Source organism: Oncorhynchus nerka, linkage group LG14 (genome assembly GCF_034236695.1).
Source record: "Oncorhynchus nerka isolate Pitt River linkage group LG14, Oner_Uvic_2.0, whole genome shotgun sequence".
Taxonomy (NCBI): domain Eukaryota; kingdom Metazoa; phylum Chordata; class Actinopteri; order Salmoniformes; family Salmonidae; genus Oncorhynchus; species Oncorhynchus nerka.
In genome coordinates this window covers 4,416,524-4,430,498 of record NC_088409.1, presented here as the reverse complement: position 1 = coordinate 4,430,498, position 13,975 = coordinate 4,416,524, and the positions used below count along the sequence as shown (strand labels likewise).

Genomic DNA, 13,975 nt, shown 5'->3' with positions numbered 1-13,975 from the left:
TGTGTGTGTGAACTGTGATGGCCCTGTAAATACAACCTTTAAACCCTGTTCTAGCTGTGTGTGTGTGTGAACTGTGATGGCCCTGTAATACAAATCCCTTTAAAACCCTGTTCTAGCTGTGTGTGTGTGTGAATCAGATGGCCCTGTAAATACAAATCCTTTTAAACCCTGTTCTCGCTGTGTGTGTGAACTGTGATGGCCCTGTAAATACAAATCCCTTTTAAACCCTGTTCTAGCTGTGTGTGTGTGTGTGAACTGTGATGGCCCTGTAAATACAAATCCTTTTAAACCCTGTTCTCGCTGTGTGTGTGAACTGTGATGGCCCTGTAAATACAAATCCCTTTAAAACCCTGTTCTCGCTGTGTGTGTGTGTGTGTGTGTGTGAACTGTGTGTGTGTGTGAACTGTGATGGCCCTGTAAATACAAATCCCTTTAAAACCCTGTTCTAGCTGTGTGTGTGTGAACTGTGATGGCCCTGTAAATACAAATCCTTTTAAACCCTGTTCTCGCTGTGTGTGTGTGTGTGTGTGTGAGAACTGTGATGGCCCTGTAAATACAAATCCCTTTTAAACCCTGTTCTCGCTGTGTGTGTGTGAGAACTGTGATGGCCCTGTAAATACAAATCCCTTTAAAACCCTGTTCTCGCTGTGTGTGTGAACTGTGATGGCCCTGTAAATACAAATCCCTTTTAAACCCTGTTCTCGCTGTGTGTGTGAACTGTGATGGCCCTGTAAATACAAATCCCTTTAAAACCCTGTTCTCGCTGTGTGTGTGTGTGTGAACTGTGTGTGTGTGAACTGTGATGGCCCTGTAAATACAAATCCCTCTAAAACCCTGTTCTCGCTGTGTGTGTGTGTGTGTGAACTGTGATGGCCCTGTAAATACAAATCCCTTTAAAACCCTGTTCTCGCTGTGTGTGTGTGAACTGTGATGGGCCTGTAAATACAAATCCTCAAAAACCCTGTTCTCGCTGTGTGTGTGAACTGTGATGGCCCTGTAAATACAAATCCCTTTAAACCCTGTTCTAGCTGTGTGTGAACTGTGATGGCCCTGTAAATACAAATCCCTTTAAAACCCTGTTCTCGCTGTGTGTGTGTGTGTGTGTGTGTGAACTGTGTGTGTGTGTGAACTGTGATGGCCCTGTAAATACAAATCCCTTTAAAACCCTGTTCTAGCTGTGTGTGTGTGTGAACTGTGATGGCCCTGTAAATACAAATCCCTTTAAAACCCTGTTCTCGCTGTGTGTGTGTGAACTGTGATGGCCCTGTAAATACAAATCCTTTTAAACCCTGTTCTCGCTGTGTGTGTGAACTGTGATGGCCCTGTAAATACAAATCCTTTTAAACCCTGTTCTCCCTGTGTGTGAACAGTGATGGCCCTGTAAATACAAATCCTTTTAAACCCTGTTCTCGCTGTGTGTGTGAACTGTGATGGCCCTGTAAATACAAATCCCTTTAAAACCCTGTTCTAGCTGTGTGTGTGTGAACTGTGATGGCCCTGTAAATACAAATCCCTTTAAAACCCTGTTCTCGCTGTGTGTGTGTGTGTGTGTGTGAGAACTGTGATGGCCCTGTAAATACAAATCCCTTTTAAACCCTGTTCTCGCTGTGTGTGTGTGTGTGAGAACTGTGATGGCCCTGTAAATACAAATCCCTTTAAAACCATGTTCTCGCTGTGTGTGTGAACTGTGATGGCCCTGTAAATACAAATCCCTTTAAAACCTGTTCTCCCTGTGTGTGTGTGAACTGTGATGGCCCTGTAAATACAAATCCCTCTAAAACCCTGTTCTAGCTGTGTGTGTGTGTGTGTGTGTAACTTGGTGATTCTATAACCAAAGTCACATTTCAAAAACATAGCTGCCCCATTACAATGGCACCTTTATGGGCGATTTTTAAACAATAGTTTGGTGTTGGTGCTTTCAAAGTTGATTACATTATTTTGGAAAGGTAATTTCATGACCTTTCAGAACCACACCAGCCATTTATACAAGTAATTCTGATATGGACACTAGAGGTCTGTTAACATGAACATTCTGAAAATGTGTCTTTCCAATAAGCTTTCCAATTATATATGATTAAAGGGTATAAGTGAGCAATACCTTGCAGTATACTGACATTGTTTGTCATAGTAAAATCCCTATGGTATAAAACCAACTGTAATAACACACAGAAGGCTACTGTTGTGCACTACTATCACACATTATTCAACTCTAGGGATATACAACTCAAACATGAACCAGAACACTCTCATAATAACTACAACTAGAAAACAAGACTGTGTGTTCCTTGTGGCCGAGTAGGTAGTTATATAGGTTGTTGTTAAACTTGAGCTCCAGACATCCACCTGCTGTAAATCGGCCCAGTTTCCTAGATATGACAACACATGCGCACATATTATTTCAGGAAGTGTTTGCGACTTCTCAGAAACAGGCGAGCCAGCTAATGTTGATGCACGTTTTCCGGAAGTCTGACTCTTCTCCTGTGAAGCTTAGTTTCTCTTTCAGGATGAACACCAGTTTAACTAGTATTATCCATTCAATATGCCGTTAAAATGACATAGTTTGGTGCTAGCTAGTACGATGGATAATGTGCATAATTGCTAGCTAGCAACCGGGCAGATAGCTAGCCAATTTAGTTAGCAACATAACTAACGTTAGCTAGGTTAGCAACCGAAAATAACACATTGAATGCCCAACTTACATTATAAAGGTTCTGCCACTGCCCAGACGAATCTATTTCCTCAAACTGTTTTTCCATTTTGGTATTGAGATTTCTTTCTTGTGAATATAGTCTGAATGTTATCGTTGTCAACGGTGAGTTAGCTGGCTAGCCCCAACTGACAGCCATCTACCGCGGAGAGTCAGCCGACTGTGTGGGGGGGGGGTCTACGTCATCTCCACCAGACCTCTTTGCATGACGGATGGTTCACCTCGTCTGGGGGTTGCCCAAACTCTGGTCCCGGGTGCACGTTTTGGTTGTTGCTCTCTAACGCTACACAGCTGATTCAAATAATCAAAGCGTAATTATGAGTTGGTGATTTTAATCAGCCCAAAATGTACACACAGGACAGAGTTTGGGAAACCACCAGATCCCTGAAGAGGAGAACTAGCCGTTATGTTGGCGTCGGTTCTGTGACACCTTTGGAAGGGCGGCCCCTGTGGGAGGAGTGTGGGAGATTATTAAGAGGATGAGTGGGGTCAGAAGGGAGTGGGATTATCCAGTGTTGACGAGCGGGAAGGATGTGGCAGTAACAGCTGAGGAGAAAGCAGAGATGGTGGCCAAAGTGTTCGTCTCAGTGCATAGCTCTGTACATTTGTCAGAGGAGGCGGAGCATCGTGGAGTGCTGGATAGGAGGGAGGATGTAGATGACGTGTTGAATGCGCCATGACAGGTGAAAAGGGCAATAGGTAAGGCTGGGTTAACTTCACCTGGGAAAGATGAGGTGTGCTATTTTATGTTGGCCCATGTTAGTGATGAGGCTCTGGATAAGGTATTGGTGTTGTACAACAGAGTGTAGGAGGGGGGGGCGACTACCAGGCAGTTGGAAGGAGGCTGTAGTGGTACCAATTTGGAAGCCAGGAAGGACCTAACGAGGCCAACAAGCTATCGGCCAATAGCCAATCAGCCTTAACATCATATGATGGAAGATTGGGGAGCATACATAGTGATTCCAACGGAGATGGACCCTAAGTGCTAACTTCCTGGAGAGCAGTGGGTTAGTACGCCACATCAGAGTGGGATTCAGGAAGGAGAGGGAACTATGGACCCAGTGCTTACTTCCTGGAGAGCAGGGGGTTAGTATCGCCTCATCAGAGTGGATTCAGGAAGGAGAGGGGAACTATGGACCCAGTGCTTACTCCTACTTCCTGGATTCAGGAGAGCAGTGGGCAGGGGTTAGTATCGCCTTGGAAGAGAACTATCGCCACATCCAGAGTGGATTCAGGAAGGAGAGGGGAACTATGGACCCAGTGCTTACTTCCTGGAGAGCAGTGGGTTAGTATCGCCACATCAGAGTGGATTCAGGAAGGAGAGGGGAACTATGGACCCAGTGCTTACTTCCTGGAGAGCAGGGGGTTAGTATCGCCTCATCATGGACCCAGTGGAGAGCAGGGGATTCAGCCTCATCAGAAGTGGATTCAGGAAGAGAACTATGGACCCAGGACTTCCTCAGTGGGTTAGGCCACATCAAGTGGATTCAGGAAGAGGGGGAACTATGGACCCAGTGCTTACTTCCTGGAGAGCAGGGGGTTAGTATCGCCTCATCAGAGTGGATTCAGGAAGGGGAGGGGAACTATGGACCCAGTGCTTACTTCCTGCTCTGTCGCCTCATCAGAGTGGATTCAGGAAGGAAGCAGAGGTCAGAAGGCTCAGGTGAACAAGAAGACTGTTGTCAGGAAGCTGTGAACAAAGACTGTTGTAGCTGTTTTTTTTTATGTGGAGAAGGAGTATGATGTGGAAGGAGGGTTTGTAAATTAAGCTGGATATTACGGGGGTAGGAGGAAGAACATACAACTGGATAAAGGATTTCCTGTTTGGAAGGTCTATCCAAGTGAGGCTGGGGAAGTCTCTCCGGCAGCTATCTGGTGGATAATAGGACACCACAGGGCAGCGTGATTAGTCCTCTGTTGTTCTCAGTCACGATCAATGATGTTTACTCAGGTACAGACGGATATTGGGGGTCGTTATTTGCAGATGACGGGCCTTATGGAAGAGAGGAATAATATGTGTTGGGGTGTTTCGATCGTCCCTAGTAGCTGCACAGGTGGAGATGGGGGGGGATGCCATTGCAGATTAGGAGACAGCAGCTGGCAATGAATTATTGGGTCGGGATTACAGGGACATGGGGGTATCTCATCTTGCAAAAGGGATTTTACAGGCATGCTGGGAACAGGAGCGAAGACAGAACACAAGCTTTGGGTGGGTGGGTAATACCCAGGCGAAGGAGATGGGACTGCATGGAAGGGAGTTTAGCCCAACGGTAGCGATTCCTGTTAATCCACCACGGCTCCTCCCACCTCCAATAGTAGATCTAGAAGTGGTGGAGAGACTACAGAAAGATAGGAGGGTGCTGATCCATCTGGAGACACTACAGAGAGATAGGGAGGGTGTTAATCCATCTGGAGAGACTACAGGAAGATAGGTAGGTGTTTATCCATCTGGAGAGACTACAGAGAGATAGGGAGGGTGTTTATCCATCTGGAGACACTACAGAAAGATAGGGAGGGTGTTGATCCATCTGGGAGACACTACAGAGAGATAGGGAGGTGTTTATCCATCTGGAGAGACTACAGAGAGATAGGGAGGTGTTGATCCATCTGATTGGTTTAAGAGACATCTGGATACTGTGTATCATGATGTTGTGGCCATTTACACAGATGGTTCAAGGAGATCCAAGGACAGGAAGTTGTGGGTCAGAGCAGGAATATGGGGGGTGGAAGTCAGGAAACGTAGTACAGATCATCTGGCTGTATATACGGAGGAGATGATGGCCATACTGTTGGCCTTGCAGTGGGTGGAGGATGGTATGCCAGAAAGAGTAGTTATTTGCTCTGATTCATGTGCAGTGTTAAGGAGTTTCCAGTCCTTTATATCACGTATCAGACAAGACCTGCTTTATGAGTTGCTACAAACCCATGGCAGGAGTAAACAAATGGGTATACAGATCATGTTTACATGGGTCCCAGCTCATGTAGGAGTGGAGGGGAACGAGGCAGTTGATGTACTGGCTAAACAAGCACTAAGTAGTGGGGATGTTGATGTACTGGCTAAACAATCACTAAGTAGTGGGGAGGTTGATGTGGTAGTTTCAATGAGAAAAGCAGAGGTTAAAAGCCTGATATGGACAGTGATGGTGCAGAGATGGAGGGTCCGTCATGGTCTGGGGCGGTGTGTCACAGCATCATCTGACTGAGCTTGTGGTCATTGTAGGCAATCTCAACGCTGTGCGTTACAGGGAAGACATCCTCTTCCCTCATGTGGTACCCTTCCTGCAGGCTCATCCTGACATGACCCTCCAGCATGACAACGCTGTGCGTTACAGGGAAGACATCCTCTTCCCTCATGTGGTACCCTTCCTGCAGGCTCATCCTGACATGACCCTCCAGCATGACAATGCCACCAGCCATACTGCTCGTTCTGTGCGTGATTTCCTGCAAGACAGGAATGTCAGTGTTCTGCCATGGCCAGCGAAGAGCCTGGATCTCAATCCCATTGAGCACGTCTGGGACCTGTTCGATCGGAGGGTGAGAACTAGGGCCATTCTCCCCAGAAATGTCTGGGAACTTGCAGGTGCCTTGGTGGAAGAGCAGGGTAACATCTCACAGCAAGAACTGGAAAATCCAGTGCAGTCCATGAGGAGGAGATGCAATGCAGTACTTAATGCAGCTGGTGGCCACACCAGATACTGACTGTTACTTTTGATTTTGACAGGGACACATTATTCCATTTCTGTTAGTCACATGTCTGTGGAACTTCTTCAGTTTACGTCTCAGTTGTTGAATCTTGTTATGTTCATACAAATATTTACACATGTTAAGTTTGCTGAAAATAAACGCAGTTGACTGTGAGAGGACTTATTTTTTTATTTTTTATTGATGATAATGTTTTTATGGTTTTAAATTAGTACTAAAGACTGGCACCCATAACCAGTGAAGTTTCTTTAGCGTAGCTACACTGTCTTGATTGAATCTAGCAAATGTTACGCCTCTTTGTGGTCAGTCACGATGTGAACACTGGGAGCCGAGGCCACATGACAGCAGCGTCCGTTCTGAGAAGGAGAGGCTCAGTGGGGGAAATAACTTAACTACTAAAATAAACATGTTTGTGGCTCGTAGCATTGCAGCAGATCACAAAGATCTAATCCACGATGTTTCCTACGATTTTCACGGCCGGAGAATGGCAACGTGTTCAAGTGACCAAAGTGTCAAGGTAAAAAAAAAAACTAGTGAGCTAAGCTAACTAGCTAGTAGTAGGCTAGCTTGCTTGCTAACTCTTTACCTTATTGATATTGAAACTAAACAGCTAATTCAGTAACCAAATGAACTGCAGCTAACTAGTTTACTTGATTAATATTACCCACTTTCAGAGAAAAGTAATTCACTGATAATATTTGCAGTTTTAAAACAGTTAGCTAGCTAACGTTAACTAAGCTAACTAGCTAGTTTGCAAGCCATGCAGCTAGCTTGCTATGCTAGCTAGGATGTAAACAAAATGCCCAGACTGTAACCAGAGGTTGCTTTAGTGAACCATTGTCAATGTTCTGCATCCTTCAGGTTTGGGACAAGAGTGAAAGTGGGGAGTGGCACTGCACTGCCAGCTGGAAGGCAAGTCTGTTTTATTTCTTACACGCCAAGATTTAAAAGTCTGTTTTATTTCTTACACGCCAAGATTTAAAAGTGTGTTTTAAAGTATTTGCTTTGAATTGTAGCTAGCTCCTCTCCCTTTTTGAAAGGACTTTCTTTGCTTATTCAAACCTGAAATGGTCTGTAGAATGAAGGTTTGTTATTGACTGGTGCTTCTACACCTGCATTGATTGCTGTTTGGGGGTTTTAGGCTGGGTTTCTGTACAGCACTTTGAGATATCAGCTGATGTACGAAGGGCTATATAAATACATTTGATTTGATTTGAATTTGATTTGATTTGCAGACACACAGCGGGTCAGTATGGAGGGTGACATGGGCCCACCCTGAGTTTGGACAGGTGCTGGCCTCCTGCTCCTTTGACCGAACAGCCGCTGTGTGGGAGGAGATAGTTGGGGAGTCTAATGACAAACAGAGGGGGCAGAGCCACTGGGTAAGACTCCTGGACATTCAGCTACGAGCCTGGTCCCACATATATTTTGTATTGTTCTGCCGATCTTGTACCAGGCTATTATCCAGTCACTGCTGTGAGGTGATTCTTTGACCCAAGTTATTGATTGGGTGAAAGAGACATGTGCCTTGGTGTGCAGTATCGGCAACAAACTCTCATTCTGCTTTAGATAAAGAGGACGACTCTGGTGGACAGCAGGACGTCGGTGACGGACGTGAAGTTCGCTCCTAAACACATGGGTCTGATGCTGACCACGTGCTCAGCAGACGGGGTGGTGAGGGTCTACGAGGCTCCAGACGTGATGAACCTCAGCCAGTGGTCCCTGCAACACGAGATCTCCTGTAAACTCAGCTGCTCCTGTATCTCCTGGAACCCCTCCAGGTCAGCTTCACCGAGTCCATAGATTTAGGCCCAATTCACTCCAGGTGAAACCAGTCAGTCATTTTTAAGATTAAATCACTTTTATTTGTCAATTGTTCACAATGTCCAATGAACTACAGTGTTCATTGGTGTTGCTGATTGGACACAGTGTCCAATGAACTACAGTGTTCATTGGTGTTGCTGATTGGACACAGTGTCCAATGAACTACAGTGTTCATTGGTGTTGCTGATTGGACACTGTGTCCAATGAACTACAGTGTTTATTGGTGTTGCTGATTGGACACTGTGTCCAATGAACTACAGTGTTCATTGGTGTTGCTGATTGGACACAGTGTCCAATGAACTACAGTGTTCATTGGTGTTGCTGATTGGACACAGTGTCCAATGAACTACAGTGTTCATTGGTGTTGCTGATTGGACACAGTGTCCAATGAACTACAGTGTTCATTGGTGTTGCTGATTGGACACAGTGTCCAATGAACTACAGTGTTCATTGGTGTTGCTGATTGGACACTGTGTCCAATGAACTACAGTGTTCATTGGTGTTGCTGATTGGACACAGTGTCCAATGAACTACAGTGTTCATTGGTGTTGCTGATTGGACACAGTGTCCAATGAACTACAGTGTTCATTGGTGTTGCTGATTGGACACTGTGTCCAATGAACTACAGTGTTCATTGGTGTTGCTGATTGGACACTGTGTCCAATGAACTACAGTGTTCATTGGTGTTGCTGATTGGACACTGTGTCCAATGAACTACAGTGTTCATTGGTGTTGCTGATTGGACACTGTGTCCAATGAACTACAGTGTTCATTGGTGTTGCTGATTGGACACTGTGTCCAATGAACTAAAGTGTTCATTGGTGTTGCTGATTGGACACAGTGTCCAATGAACTACAGTGTTCATTGGTGTTGCTGATTGGACAGTGCACACGCTGTTACACACCTGTGTTACATTCTCTATAGCATTGGGTATTCAACTCTGACCCTACGAGGTCCGGAGCCTGCTGGTTTTCTGTTCTACCTGATAATGAATTGCACGTAGCTGGTGTCCCAGGTCTAAACCAGTCCCTGATTAGAGGGGAATCACCCACCTGGTGTCCCAGGTCTAAACCAGTCCCTGATTAGAGGGAAATCACCCACCTGGTGTCCCAGGTCTAAATCAGTCCCTGATTAGAGGGAATCACCCACCTGGTGTCCCAGGTCTAAATCAGTCCCTGATTAGAGGGGAATCACCCACCTGGTGTCCCAGGTCTAAACCAGTCCCTGATTAGAGGGGAATCACCCACCTGGTGTCCCAGGTCTAAACCAGTCCCTGATTAGAAGGGACTCACCCACCTGGTGTCCCAGGTCTAAATCAGTCCCTGATTAGAGGGGAATCACCCACCTGGTGTCCCAGGTCTATATTAGAACAATGATAAAATGCAGTGACGCTGCTTCGAGGTCCAGAGTTGAGTTTGAGGGCTGTAGAGTTTCTCAAGATGTTACTGTTCCACTGCAGTGAAAACTCATTTGGAGCTCTCCTTCAGCTGTAGAGACTAATGGGCTATTGTATTGATGCCTATTAACATGTTACCTGGTTGAATAACTGTCTATGTATCATTGTCTCCTTAGTTCTCGCGCCCACCCTCCCATGATAGCAGTGGGAAGTGATGACAGCAACGTGATGTACGGTGGGAAGGTTCAGATCTACGAGTACAATGACAACACTAGGTCAGTCCTATTACATTATTAGTATAATGAAAACACTAGGTCAGTCCTATTACATTATTAGTATAATGACAACACTAGGTCAGTCCTATTACATTATTAGTATAATGACAACACTAGGTCAGTCCTATTACCTGGCTATTACATTATTAGTATAATGAAAACACTAGGTCAGTCCTATTACATTAGTAGTATAATGAAAACACTAGGTCAGTCCTATTACATTATTAGTATAATGAATACACTAGGTCAGTCCTATTACATTATTAGTACAATGAAAACACTAGGTCAGTCCTATTACATTAGTAGTATAATGACAACACTAGGTCAGTCCTATTACATTATTAGTATAATGAAAACACTAGGTCAGTCCTATTACATTATTAGTACAATGAAAACACTAGGTCAGTCCTATTACATTATTAGTATAATGAAAACACTAGGTCAGTCCTATTACCTGGCTATTACATTAGTAGTATAATGACAACACTAGGTCAGTCCTATTACATTATTAGTATAATGAATACACTAGGTCAGTCCTATTACATTATTAGTATAATGAAAACACTAGGTCAGTCCTATTACCTTATTAGTATAATGAAAACACTAGGTCAGTCCTATTACATTAGTAGTATAATGACAACACTAGGTCAGTCCTATTACATTATTAGTATAATGACAACACTAGGTCAGTCCTATTACCTGGCTATTACCTTATTAGTATAATGAAAACACTAGGTCAGTCCTATTACATTATTAGTATAATGAAAACACTAGGTCAGTCCTATTACATTAGTAGTATAATGACAACACTAGGTCAGTCCTATTACCTGGCTATTACATTAGTAGTATAATGACAACACTAGGTCAGTCCTATTACATTAGTAGTATAATGACAACACTAGGTCAGTCCTATTACATTATACAGGTGGAGCAGATGGTTACATGAACCCCCAGTTCCCTTGGGAGAAATAAAGCTTCTCTATTGTATTATGTTGTAGTCTTTGTGTGTTCTAGGATTATTCAAGTCTGGTCTTTTAGTTCACGTTGTCATGTTGTCAGAGAGAGTCTGGTCTTTTAGTTCATGTTGTCAGAGAGAGTCTGGTCTTTTAGTTCACGTTATCATGTTGTCAGAGAGAGTCTGGTCTTTTAGTTCACGTTGTCATGTTGTCAGAGAGAGTCTGGTCTTTTAGTTCATGTTGTCAGAGAGAGTCTGGTCTTTTAGTTCACGTTATCATGTTGTCAGAGAGAGTCTGGTCTTTTAGTTCATGTTGTCATGTTGTCAGAGAGAGTCTGGTCTTTTAGTTCACGTTGTCATGTTGTCAGAGAGAGTCTGGTCTTTTAGTTCACGTTGTCATGTTGTCAGAGAGAGTCTGGTCTTTTAGTTCATGTTGTCAGAGAGAGTCTGGTCTTTTAGTTCATGTTGTCAGAGAGAGTCTGGTCTTTTAGTTCACGTTATCATGTTGTCAGAGAGAGTCTGGTCTTTTAGTTCACGTTGTCATGTTGTCAGAGAGAGTCTGGTCTTTTAGTTCATGTTGTCAGAGAGAGTCTGGTCTTTTAGTTCACGTTATCATGTTGTCAGAGAGAGTCTGGTCTTTTAGTTCATGTTGTCAGAGAGAGTCTGGTCTTTTAGTTCATGTTATCATGTTGTCAGAGAGAGTCTGGTCTTTTAGTTCACGTTATCATGTTGTCAGAGAGAGTCTGGTCTTTTAGTTCACGTTGTCATGTTGTCAGAGAGAGTCTGGTCTTTTAGTTCATGTTGTCAGAGAGAGTCTGGTCTTTTAGTTCATGTTATCATGTTGTCAGAGAGAGTCTGGTCTTTTAGTTCACGTTATCATGTTGTCAGAGAGAGTCTGGTCTTTTAGTTCACGTTGTCATGTTGTCAGAGAGAGTCTGGTCTTTTAGTTCATGTTGTCAGAGAGAGTCTGGTCTTTTAGTTCACGTTGTCATGTTGTCAGAGAGAGTCTGGTCTTTTAGTTCATGTTGTCAGAGAGAGTCTGGTCTTTTAGTTCACGTTATCATGTTGTCAGAGAGAGTCTGGTCTTTTAGTTCACGTTGTCATGTTGTCAGAGAGAGTCTGGTCTTTTAGTTCATGTTGTCAGAGAGAGTCTGGTCTTTTAGTTCATGTTGTCAGAGAGAGTCTGGTCTTTTAGTTCATGTTGTCAGAGAGAGTCTGGTCTTTTAGTTCACGTTATCATGTTGTCAGAGAGAGTCTGGTCTTTAGTTCACGTTGTCATGTTGTCAGAGAGAGTCTGGTCTTTTAGTTCACGCTGTCATGTTGTCAGAGAGAGTCTGGTCTTTTAGTTCACGTTATCATGTTGTCAGAGAGAGTCTGGTCTTTTAGTTCATGTTGTCAGAGAGAGTCTGGTCTTTTAGTTCATGTTGTCAGAGAGAGTCTGGTCTTTTAGTTCATGTTGTCAGAGAGAGTCTGGTCTTTTAGTTCACGTTATCATGTTGTCAGAGAGAGTCTGGTCTTTTAGTTCATGTTGTTAGACACTCCTCTACTTTAAGAGGGAAATTCTCTGTCTTTGATCAGGAAATATGCGAAAGCCGAGACGTTGATGACGGTGACTGATGCGGTGCACGACATAGCCTTCTCCCCGAACCTGGGGCGGTCCTTCCACGTGCTCGCCATAGCAACCAAAGATGTTCGGATCTTTAAGTTGGTACCTTTGCGGTGAGTGTATAAATTGCGATTTTAAATATATATTTTTTTATATATATTTTTTTGTACACTATTTACTAACTTTTTCTGACTTAGTATAATGTACATATTGAGTTTTCTAATAGATATTAGCTGTATATATATTTTTAGACTTACTGTATTGTCTAAGTAGTAGATCACAGCCGTTCAGAGCCGTTACCGTGTCCATATGTTATACTGACCTGTTCTGCATCTCTCTCTCGTCGGACAGGAAGGAGAGCAGCTCAACAGGCCCTACTAAAGTGTCCATATGTTATACTGACCTGTTCTGCATCTCTCTCTCGTCGGACAGGAAGGAGAGCAGCTCAACAGGCCCTACTAAAGTGTCCATATGTTATACTGACCTGTTCTGCATCTCTCTCTCGTCGGACAGGAAGGAGAGCAGCTCAACAGGCCCTACTAAAGTGTCCATATGTTATACTGACCTGTTCTGCATCTCTCTCTCGTCGGACAGGAAGGAGAGCAGCTCAACAGGCCCTACTAAAGTGTCCATATGTTATACTGACCTGTTCTGCATCTCTCTCTCGTCGGACAGGAAGGAGAGCAGCTCAACAGGCCCTACTAAAGTGCCCATATGTTATACTGACCTGTTCTGCATCTCTCTCTCGTCGGACAGGAAGGAGAGCAGCTCAACAGGCCCTACTAAATTTGAGGTTCAGATCGTGGCCCAGTTCGACAACCACAACTCCCAGGTGTGGAGAGTCTCCTGGAACATCACTAGCACCTTGCTGGCCTCCTCAGGAGACGACGGCTGTGTCCGACTCTGGAAAGGTGATCTGTCTAGTATAGACTGAGAAGGAGATCTATCTAGTATAGACTGAGAAGGAGATCTATCTAGTATAGACTGAGAAGGTGATCTATCTAGTATAGACTGAAAAGGTGATCTATCTAGTATAGACTGAGAAGGTGATCTATCTAGTATAGACTGAGAAGGAGATCTATCTAGTATAGACTGAGAAGGAGATCTATCTAGTATAGACTGAGAAGGAGATCTATCTAGTATAGACTGAGAAGGAGATCTATCTAGTATAGACTGAGAAGGAGATCTATCTAGTATAGACTGAAAAGGCTGTGTCCCACTCTGGGAAGGAGATCTATCTAGTATAGACTGAGAAGGTGATCTATCTAGTATAGACTGAGAAGGAGATCTATCTAGTATAGACTGAGAAGGAGATCTATCTAGTATAGACTGAGAAGGAGATCTATCTAGTATAGACTGGAAAGGAGATCTATCTAGTATAGACTGAGAAGGAGATCTAGTATAGACTGAGAAGGAGATCTATCTAGTATAGACTGAGAAGGAGATCTATCTAGTATAGACTGAGAAGGAGATCTATCTAGTATAGACTGAAAAGGAGATCTATCTAGTA

The 13,975-nt window shown here is 43.9% G+C and overlaps 1 protein-coding gene across 1 annotated transcript; it reads left to right on the top strand.

Annotated features, from left to right (window-relative positions):
• Window positions 1-6,741: 6,741 nt before the first annotated feature.
• On the top strand, window positions 6,742-13,414 carry LOC135575094 (nucleoporin SEH1). Its single transcript, XM_065027277.1, has 7 exons — window positions 6,742-6,926; window positions 7,271-7,321; window positions 7,645-7,791; window positions 7,979-8,190; window positions 9,806-9,904; window positions 12,438-12,578; window positions 13,222-13,414. Exons 1-7 carry the CDS (start codon window positions 6,816-6,818, stop codon window positions 13,397-13,399), a joined length of 939 nt encoding a protein of 312 aa, XP_064883349.1. The 5' UTR covers window positions 6,742-6,815; the 3' UTR covers window positions 13,400-13,414.
• The last annotated feature ends 561 nt before the right edge of the window (window positions 13,415-13,975 follow it).

What these genes read in the sequence shown, in the direction of transcription:
- LOC135575094 (XM_065027277.1), top strand. Translation starts at nt 6,816, where the DNA reads ATGTTTGTGGCTCGTAGCATTGCAGCAGATCACAAAGATCTAATCCAC. An exon ending in ACTGCACTGCCAGCTGGAAG is followed by an intron (nt 7,322 to 7,644) that starts GCAAGTCTGTTT and finishes TTTGATTTGCAG; the next exon opens with ACACACAGCGGGTCAGTATG. An exon ending in AGAGGGGGCAGAGCCACTGG is followed by an intron (nt 7,792 to 7,978) that starts GTAAGACTCCTG and finishes ATTCTGCTTTAG; the next exon opens with ATAAAGAGGACGACTCTGGT.